This window comes from Acomys minous, assembly GCF_964271855.1.
Source record: "Acomys minous genome assembly, chromosome: 5".
Taxonomy (NCBI): Eukaryota; Metazoa; Chordata; class Mammalia; order Rodentia; family Muridae; genus Acomys; species Acomys minous.
In genome coordinates, this window is record NC_140494.1 from 89366235 (window position 1) to 89376890 (window position 10656).

A 10656-nucleotide genomic window follows, 5' to 3' on the forward strand; every position below is an offset into this window, starting at 1 on the left:
TGTCAACTTAAAACTTCTATCTAGACCTGAAAATATCTCAACCCCCAGATAACTAAGGTTAATCGTTAAGACTAAACCATCTTGTCCTGGGATTTTCCTAGGGATAGTTTATTCTCTTCTCCTATGTCCCCTCCTCTTTTTTTTTTTTTTTTTTTTTTTTTTTTAGCTGTCATAAAGAAGACATCTTCAAACCCCCTCTTTTTCATCTGCACTCTGAAGTTGACAGGGGTCATTGTCACATCATCACCTGCCAACCAATCAGAGGGAGCCTCCCTTCAACAACCTTCCTGTTCCATTGTCTACCAATCAGAGGGAACCTCCCTTCAACAACCTTCTAGTTCCTTAGAAGTTCTCAGGCAGCTTCAATGGAAGGAGGGAGCCAAGGAGGCCCTCTGTGAGTCTGAAGATGATCATTACAACATGGATCGTGTACATCTTTGCCCGGAAAGGTGTAGGGCTACCCTTCCCACCAAAGACAAACTCAGTGAGTGGCGGTAGCAGCCGCATGGAACTGTGCCTAAGTCATCCTTTCCATTTCTGCATGCCTACTGTGCTTCAGAGACATCTCACGATGAAGCACATGGGTAGCAGTGCTGAGGGTGGGGGCTGGTCGCTAGGGTGCCCGAGGGTGCCCGAGGTCATCATCTTTCCCATTTGTTCCAGGACATTGAAGTTGTGGAAAGCGAGGCTGTATCTGTAGTTGAACACTGGTTGAACAAAGTGAGTAGAAGCCTTCGGTGACTCAGTTCCCGAAATTCCAGAGTGAAGTTAACAATATGGGGTGGGAATCGGGACTCCACTCTCTCTAGACAACTGAGAAACACATTTATTACCAAACTCTCTACCTGTAGTGGAGTTTAAGTCATCCTAATGTCCAAGAGGATGTAGGGGAGCTTTGTGTTGGTAAGAGAAGTGCTGGCATTGTTCCTAATGACTTATCAAATATCCTAGAGGAGGAAATACTGCTCAAGGTGGTCCAAGGAGGACCTTGGAATGGAGCCAAGGGCTTAGTGGGGCTCCGGAGATTCATAAAAAATTAGCAATGGGAGAGCTTTGAGCTTTGTGAGGAAGCTGGGAATAATGGAGTGGAAGTGGTGTGTGTGTGTGTGTGTGTGTGTGTGTGTGTGTGTGTGTGTGTGTGTGTGTGTGTGTGTGTTGATGGGAGAAGCAAAGGGGAATGAGGATGAGGCCAGGCACTTCAGGAGGGAAATTATTCGCCTTCCAGACAGAAGAAGAGGCTGCCCGGAGCATAAAGGAGAAGATATCCACCAGCGGCCCGCCCACTCATGGACACGACATACATGTGACCAGAGACTTGGTAACAGAGTTTGTGGGAAAGTGGGCATGAAAGGCTGGGGTGAGGCTGATGGCCCTTGGTGTGAGGGGCCCTGGGCAGAGGGTACATCCCCACCACCATGGCCGACCACAGTGGCTAAGTAACCACATGGATTCTATCTGGATTTTCTAGGTGAAACACAGTCTCTCCAAGTCTGATATGTTGGCCAACCCTAGCCAAGAAGTCCTGGAGGAGAGAACGAGAATCCAGTTTATCCGATGGAGGTACAGTATCGGGGAGTGGGGTGTCTACTGAGCTCCTTTCTAGGATCCCCGGCTAGGTCAAACATGGAGTTGCTTTGCCCTAGACATGCCACCTCCTTTGGCAGAGAAACCCCTCAGTCATGCCTTGGGGACTTAACGGACTAGTCTTGCTATCTTAAAAGCTTACATTTCGTACATTTTTTTAAATGACTCCAGCAGTTGGGGAGCTGGGCTTGCTCTCCGGTTTCCTAAACACTTCTGAATGTGTTTCAGATTCCTGTTATTTTTGCACTTGAATTGTTCCGAAGTGGCAGCACTTTAAAGAGCTGAAAGAAAATAAGCTCTTAAAATGCAAAAGCCAAAGCCCTCCTCTGTGACTTTGCAATGCGGAGGTCTCCTAGCGCCAGAGGCAAGAATTCTGTGACAAAGCTGTGTGTCACCTTCCTGCCACCTTGGTGTGCCTGTTCTCACAGCCTCTCTTGGTCCTGAAGATGCTAGAACTCCAGGTGGAGGAGGGCAGGTCTGAAGTCACCCCCACCCTCTTTCGGAGACATCCTACTGTGTGTGTGTGTGTGTGTGTGTGTGTGTGTGTGTGTGTGTGTGTGTGCGCGCTTCCTGAACCCATCAGTCTTTGGGCCAGATCATCACCTCACATCCTTCCTTGAACTAGTCTGGGTGTGACTAAAGGATTTATTTTTTTTCCTTCTTCTCCTTTTTGCTCCTGTTGTCTGCTTCGATCCTCCCTTGAGGAAGCTGAGTTCCTCAGCAAGCTTAGTTTCACTCCAGGACTTGGGTATTCATGTGTTTATTGTATTGGGATATGCATTGACTCTTCTAGGGAGGAGCAAAACAATGGTGGGAATTCAGAGCTAACCCGAGAAGAATTTTCTCTAGAAACTCACTGAGTCTCTTCACACCGTGTGGATGAACTCTGGAGTTACAAACATTACTGTCTTTTGTTTTACAATACTAACCCCATCTTCCAACCTTGCTTCAACGTTGGCTATACAGCTAATTTAAAATTTGTGAGGCAGGAAAGAAATATCAGTCATTTATCTGTATATATATATATATATATATATATATATATATATATATATATATATATATATTTCACTCTGCATTTTCAGTGGCGATTGGAAAAGAACAATTTGTTCTTTCCCATGGTAAGTAGGCAGGCAGGGTAACTCACTTGCAAGAAAGCACCATTGGCTCTTCCCTCTTTTAGTAGGCGTGCGTGCATCACCCTGTACTTGCTAACTGGTCTGGAGGAGAAAAAAAAAAGAGCAAAGCACAGCCCCATAGCTCATGGGCACAAAGTTAAGCTGGCAAGTAGAGTGTGCAGAAGTTAGTGTCAGGGAACCTGGAGGAAAGCCTGAGGGTACAGCTTGAGATCTGGGATGCACATTTATTTTTTATTTTTTCTAAAGGATTTATTATTTATTATATATACAGTGCTTTGCCTGCATGTACACTTGCAGGACAGAAGAGGGCACCAGACCTCATTAGAGATGGTTGTGAGCCACCATGTGGTTGCTGGGAATTGAACTCATGTCCTTTTGAAGAGCAGACAGTGCTCTTAACCTCTGAGCCATCTTTCCAGCCCCCCGGGGGGGGGGGGGAATGCACATTTATTAAGCATTGCTGCCAGATTGGCCCAGGAAGGTTCCTAGGGAGCTGTTTGCTCTGACTGGCTCTTAAATGAGGTACTATTACCAGAGAAATGGGGAACTGCAGAGAAAAAGAGAGCCTGTGTGGCCCAGGTACTCTAGGTGCTTATAGGACCCAGTGGTGGGGGCCACTGTTTTCTGAGAGACTCCTTTCTCTTAGGTTGGGGACACTTAACCTCGTCTGCTTTTAGCTCCTTCTATGGCAGTGGTTCTCAACCTTCGCAACACTCACTGTGACCCTTTAAAACAGTTCCTCACGGTGTGATGACCCCAAACCATAAAATTACTTTGTGGCTACTTCATAACTGTGACTTGGCTACCGTTATGAATTATAATGTAAATATCTAATATATAAGATAAGTGATGTGTGGCCCTCAAAGGGGTTGAGACCCACAGATTGAGAACCACAGTCCTATGGGCTCCAACTGGTTCTTCCTGGTAGGAGTCCTTCCAATCACAATGGTATCTCTCCTCTTTGGTGTTTTCGGCAGAGGGCTAGGGCAGGCAGAATTTCTGCCTTAAATGTAACAAATGTAGCAGGAAGTCAGTGAGGGAAGTTTTCATAGGTAAAATAGGGAGTATTTGGTGGGCTGTACAGGACTCGGGAGGCGGGGGGCGGGTGGGAGCAGGAAATGGCAAGAAAAAAAAACAGGAAGTAGATTAGAGAAGGAAAACAACTTCGGCGCAAAGAAATAAGCAAGCAGTGCCCCATCGTAGTGCCTGTGTCATGACAGTGATCCTGAGTATGTAAGAAAGTAGAGAGGAATTACACAGCTCCACCACCTGCTGGGGGCAGCTTCTCTTTCCCTGTATCGCCTTGAAACCGTTTGCTGTCTGCATCCTGATGGCTGGGTGCCTCAGAGGTACTTTGTTAGTTAAGACACAGGGGAGTGAGTGGTGGTCTCTCAAGCTCCGGCATCGGAGTTACTGTCATTGTTCCTAAAGTCCCAGTTCCAGTATCCTTACCAGGCTTAGTTGTTTGGAAAGGCAGCTCAGAATCCATGTTGCAATGGTGTTTTCCAGCCACACCCGTATCTTCCAAGTGCCAAGTGAAGTGATAGATGACGTCATGCAGGACCGACTAGATCAAGTGAGACGGAGGTAAGTTCTGGCAAGGAGTCGCCTTGTATGACTAACCTGGGTACAGGTGGGTGGAGATGACGTCCGAGTTAGCTGCCCATCCCAATAGTCTGCTGGCTCCAACGCCATATGGGGACCCAGTTCCAAGGGCTTCTACCCTCTGTGATGCGCATTATGGTGTCCTTATCAACCTCACGTGGTACGTGCCTGCACATGGCCCTAGACTGAAACCTACTTCTTGGACTTACAAGCTTACACAAGATGGTGGCTCGGGCCTGTGTTTCCCGCCCAGCCTGTGCCCTCCTGGGTTGTGGTTTGGGTGTGAGATCCGGGTAGGCTCTGACAGTGGTCTTCCTTCTGTCTTGCTGCTCTCCTCTGTCCTCTGCAGCATATCGCATCTCAGGTGCGACTCGTACGATGACCCGAGCTTCAGATCTTGCTCAGAATGTTAAGGTGAGGAGACCCATAGGCAAAGGCCTGGGTGGATAGGGCATCTAGCCCTGGTGGGGGAAGGGAGAGGCTTAGGATGGGGAGCTTTGCCCATTCCTTAGTGAGGGGGCCCTGCATTTAGGGACAGTGAGCTTGGGGGAAAAGTGTATGTCGCCGTCCTAACTCTGCTTTGAGACATAGGGTCTCAGCAGGAGGGCGAGTAGCTTTTGAACCTGCCACCAACAAGAGACTTTTGGCCACACGTCCACTGCTTGAGGTTCACACAAGGCAGCGGTTATAACTGGACGTTGATACAGTTCCAGGAAGTGGAAGGCTGGAGGTGGAGCCATCCCAGGAGAAGGATCATGCCTGAAGCCGTCCCTGTACCCTATCCAAACGAGATGCCCGGGTAGCTGCTGTGGGGGTGGGAGTAAAAGGCATGATTGGCACATAGCTGGAGGCTACAGGCTTAAAAATGCCAGCAAAACGCAACACTGGGATTTATTAAGTGCTGACTGTATGTCAGATTCTGCACAGGGCATGTTTTGTCAAGGATTCTCACTGATCTAGCCAACCATTACATGGAAAGCAGGGGGAAATGAAGATGGGGCGGGGCGGGCAGATACTGACTTCAACGGGCTGCACAGGTCCATGAGGGGTCACTGAGCACACCTGTTTCCTAGGTTGGAGGCCTTCAGGATCAACGAACAGCCCGTGTCCAAAGAGTGCCCACCACATGTTTGACATGAAGGGTGACCAGACTTTCTCAGAGAGACTCTAGAGGCTAAGGCCCTGGTTAAAACCGTGGCAATGCTGGAATCTTCTTACTGAGGTGCTAATAAAGAGACATCATATTTACCAACCAGCCCTGATGTTGCTGTGAATGTTATCTCTTCTTCCCTTCCTCCCTCCCTCCCTCCCATACATCCATCTAGCCCTTCCTCCATTCCTCCACCCATCCATCAAATCCTTGTTCTCTCCTCCTATCCATCCATCCATCCATCCATCCATCCATCCATCCATCCACCCACCCACCCATCCATCCATCCATACACTCGTGCATCCACCCATCCATCCATCCATCTATCCATCTATTCATCCATCCATCCACCCACCCACCCACCCACCCACCCATCCATCCATCCATACACTCGTGCATCCACCCATCCATCCACCCATCTATCCATCTATCCATCCATCCATCCACCCACCCACCCATCCATCTATCCATCCATCCATCCATCCATCCATCCATCCATCCATCCATACACCCATCCATCTATCCATCCATCCATCCATCCATCCATCCACCCATCCACCCATCCATCCAAAGCGGGTGGGTACCTTGCAAGCCTGGTGCTGGGGGGCACAGCTGCTTGCTTTGTGCTCCAGGGAGTTCAGTAGATCACAGCACATTTGAAGGGATGCTGGTTTGGACCGGACTAGGGGGTGAGGTAGGGTAGATTTCCTGAGGGAGTGTTGGGGATTTCTGTACTGTATACCCATCCATTGCTTCTCGAGCATTTCCTTTTATGTAGCTCTCACTCTGTCTGTACCCTTTCTTTTCTCTTGGGAGAACTTTAAATATTTTCTGCTAGGCAGGTTTACTAGTGAAGATTTTCTTCCGTTTCTGAGCGTGAAGAAGTCTTTATTTTTCACTTTAGAGGGATGGCTGTGCAGGCTACTGAATGCTGCTGTTGTTTTCATCCTTTTAGCATTTGAATATATCACTTCACTCTGCCTTGCATGGTTTCTTCATGGAGTTCTCATCTTTGCTCTTTACAGAAAAGGGAGTTTTCCCCGGACATCTTTTATTTTTTATTTTTTAAACTAGGCTTCTTTAAAGATTTTTGTACTTACTGTTCAAAATGCTGATTCTCATAAGGCCATTTCCATACAAGCGCATTACCCCAGCTCCCTTTCTCCCTTTTTCACTTCCACGAGCCCCTTTCATTCCTTTAAACAGTTTTACTTCTATTTTTATGTTAAATGTGCGTACATGATTTCATGTATCTATATAAAATCTAGAATTCAGAAATGAGAGAAAAAAATGTGTGATGCCTGTCTTTTTGAGACAGAATTAATCTGCTTAATATGGTAATAGCCAGTTGCATCCATTTTCTTGCAAGTGACATAATTATGTTTTTTTTTCTGCCCGAATAAACGTTCATTGTGCATATTTACCACATTTCCTGTATCCTTTCCTTTGCCTACAGACCCCAGGCTTGGTTCCTATATGTTGTCATTTCTGTGCTTTGACTATAACACAAATGAGCGTGGATCTTTTTGTTTTCTTTTATTTTTTCCTGCTTGGGGTTCTTTGAGATCTCTGGATTTGCCGTTTGTCGCTTGATGCTGTCATAAGCTTTGAGAAGGTCTTAACTTTTTTTTTTAATACTTCAAATAATTCTGTGGCCGGTTTTAGTTTTTTTCCCCCCTTTTCTGTGCCCTTGATCATCACATTACACATCCGTCACAGAAGTGTCCTGTGGGTGACCTACTTACTCTCGGACATGCTGTCCTCTCCTCATCTGCTTTTTTTTTGTTTGTTTTCTGCTGCTATGTCTTGTTTTCCCCCGGTGGTGGGAAGTGAACACATGGCCTCACACATGCTGAGCATACAAAGTGCCACTGACCTACACACTTGGCCTGGAATGTTATTTTTTTCTTCATGTGTGTGCGTCCATGCATCTGTGTTTGTGTGCATGTGCTCATGCATACATGTGATTGTGCCTGTACCTGTACATTGTGTGTGTGTGTGTGTGTGTGTGTGTGTGTGTGTGTGTGTGTGTGTCTTCCTGTCTCCGTTTCCTCTGCATTAGGAGTACAAGGCACCACATCTGGTTTTCTATACTGGTGTTGGGGAGCAAGCTCAGACCTTCATGTACACACACCAAGCGCTGACTAGCAGAACCCTCACGCAGCCCTCTTGTTATTTCTTGGGACTCATGGATGCTTTGCTTAACATCGTCCAAACAACTGACAAGCTCGTCAAAGACATTTCTCATTTCTGTGTTGTATTTTCTTCTGGGCCTTTCCTTTAGGATTTTCCTAGTGTTTCTATCTCTCTGTTTATATTACCTATCTGTTTCTACATGCCCATGTGTTCCTTCAGAGCCCTCGGTGTCTTTATGGGAGTTGTTTTAAATTGTTCCTCTAATTATTTGCACACACCTGCCTCACATGAATCTGATTCTGACACTTGGTGTTTCTCCAGAATCTGCCTTTTGGCTTTTATTAATTGCACATCTTGAAATGTATTAATGAAAGGCAGACATGATGTATTGGGGACCAAGGGAAAAAGGCCTTTAGGCTCCAGACTTCCTGTCTAGCTGGCCAGGCCTTAGGCTGTATGCTGCCCCCTCTTCTGTGGCTCTCCCTACTTAGGCCTTCACAGTCAGAATTTGAGGGTTGTGGTCTTTCAGCCACCATCTCTGTTGCCATACAAGAGCCAACTGTGACATTGTGTGTGTGTGTGCACGTGAAGCCCAGGCACTCCTGTGGTGAGCCCTTCATGTTTACTGAGCCTGTTCCCTGAACTGTGACCTTCACGAGGGCTGCTGCTGCTTCTTGTTCTTCTTGTTCTTCTTCTTTTTGTGGGGGGAGGGCTCTAGAGTTTTATTCAGTGTGTCACTGGGTCTAGAAGAAGGTGTAGGGCCTCTTGGTTGTGAAGCGTGGCTTGTGCTGGCGGCGCAAAGGGGGTGGGGCAGTGGGAACTTGATTCTGGAGTCGTGGAACTGCTTGACCACTGGCCGGCGGCACTTGACAGCTGCAATTAATCTCTTCCACCTTCATGATCTGGATGGAGTGCGCATGGGCACAGTGCCGGGCACCCATGTCGCGGTAGCACTGAGTGATGGTGCCCGCGGTGGTTAGGTATCGGTACTCTCTCGGTACATGTGTGTGTGCCACTGCTGGAGTCGTAGTGCAGGCAGATGCCAAAGTTCTTCACACGAAGCGGGGACTTCTCAATCACCTGCCCGCAGTACACTATCTCCCCAGATGACTTCTTCATCATCTTCAGCTGCGACACGAAGTACCAAAAGCGGGACTTGGCCACCACGTGATTGGGCGCAAAGATGCGCATTCGGTACAGCGGTGGGGTATGGCACTTCGGGGTGGGCAGGCAGCGCCCCAGCACCTTGTACTCCCGAAGCGTGCCGGACGCCTTCTCACGAGTGGTTGGTGACTCTCCCCATTGTCACCGGTCTTAGGAAGGACGGAAGCCTAGAGGGAGGTATCTGAGGTTGGATATTCCTCTTCTGCCCAGCTGGCTTGGGTCTAGAAAAACAGATTGCCATGAAGGCAGGCTTCTCTGAAGGAGAAGAGAATGCTCTGGGCCTAAGGACCCCTCTCGCTTTCTGTTTCTCTCTCTTGTTCAGTTCCACGTTCCACTCTTCTCAGCCTGGAGACTGGCGTTCCTGGGAGAGGAGGAACCCATGACCCCGTGCTTCACCCTTTCCTGCCAGGAAGCTGATAGCACTAGGTCTTCCCAGGGAGAAGCACGCACTTCCGGCCGGTTGGCATCCAGGCCTCCCAGGAAACATGGAACTTCTTATAGCCTACTTTTGCCTCACACTATATAGCTGAGGATGACCTTGAATTCCTGATCCTCCAGCCTATACCTCCCACATGCTAAGATTACAGGCCTATGTTACCAAGAGCCCAGTTGTCGACTTGAGTTCATTCGCAAGGCCAAGGCGCTTCGGTAAAGCCCAATACGGTGACAGGAAGTGTTAGAACTCAGTGTCGCCTTTTTATTCACTTTATAAGTGGGCTCACTCAGTTCCTGCCTTGATGAAATTTTCACTTGGACAGGTGTCTTAAGTCAGTGTTCTATTGCTGTGAAGAGACACCACGACCATGACAGGCATTTAATTGGGGCTGGTTCAGAGGTTTAGTCCATTGTCATCACGGCAGGAAACACGGCAGCACACAGGCTGACATAATTCTGGAGAAGGAGCTGAGAGTTTTACATCTGGATCCACAGGCAGCAGGAAGAGAGAGCCACTGGGCCTGGAGTGGGCTTTTAAAACCACAAAGCCCACCCCCCAGTGACACACTTCCTCCCGCAAGGCCACACCTCCTAATCCTTTCAAATAGTGCCACTCCCTAAGCATTCACATATATGAACCTATGGGGGCTGTTCCTATTCAAGCCATCACAACAGGAGCAATGAAATCACACAAATCACAACTTTTGTAACCACTATAAAATACTCTGTATCAACAAAACCCTGCCCAACTCAGAAAACAAAACAAAAACAACATTTATTTTCAGTTTTGAATTGTCACCCCCATTTCCAGATGAGGAACAAGAAGTTCAGAGAGGTTGAGTCACGTCTCTAACGTCACACAGCCATTAAAAGGCTGCATCAATATTTCCATTGAGGAGGCCAGAGCCAGAGAGCAGCAGCTCCCGGCAAAGCCATGCTGGGTGAGGGGGTCATCGGGTGGTGCACTTTGATTGGCTAAACACTATGTAACCAGGTGATTGCACTCAGCTAGGGAATTGGTAAATTCCCTGCCATGGGCAAGGAATTGAATACCCAGGAAAGACGTGAGTCCTAGCAGAGAAGAAGAAAGCCCATCCCTTAATGGTCAGCGATGGGCTTAGGTATTTTGTAGGCTTCCTGAATGCTCCCTTCTTTTATGGCCCTGTTTAGAAACTTGCCTCTAGTCCTTCTCTGCCATTTCTCCTCTCAGTGTCTTCTGGGAAAAAGTAGTTGCCATCTTGGAACCTGCTTTTGCCTTTCCGGTCCACCTATGTCCCCCTAAATCAACTATTTCTAGAAGAGAAAGGGACAGACACAGTGCAGGCCCTTAGCTTCTGTCTGCATCGGTCCAGGACACCTACCCTCCCAGTCATCTGTTGCCTGCTCCTGCAGCCTGCTTTCTCCAGCGGGGCGGGCAGAGGAACAAGAGTGAGTAAGAACCCC

General features: G+C 47.9%; 1 protein-coding gene and 1 pseudogene across 2 annotated transcripts; one reads left to right on the forward strand and one right to left on the reverse strand.

The window, feature by feature from the left end:
* The first annotated feature begins 288 nt into the window (after positions 1 to 288).
* Positions 289 to 5583, forward strand: SPATA19 (spermatogenesis associated 19). The gene is made up of 7 exons (XM_084782946.1): positions 289 to 484; positions 664 to 720; positions 1226 to 1318; positions 1469 to 1560; positions 4233 to 4310; positions 4678 to 4742; positions 5402 to 5583. Exons 1-6 carry the CDS (start codon positions 407 to 409, stop codon positions 4739 to 4741), a joined length of 462 nt encoding a protein of 153 aa, XP_084639072.1. The 5' UTR covers positions 289 to 406; the 3' UTR covers position 4742; positions 5402 to 5583.
* A 2748-nt stretch (positions 5584 to 8331) lies between these two features.
* LOC311598414 (large ribosomal subunit protein eL20-like) lies at positions 8332 to 9352 on the reverse strand (annotated as a pseudogene). Its single transcript has 2 exons — positions 9344 to 9352; positions 8332 to 8907 (listed from the first exon to the last, which is right to left on the reverse strand). The product of its transcript is annotated as a large ribosomal subunit protein eL20-like (transcript).
* Positions 9353 to 10656: the final 1304 nt, after the last annotated feature.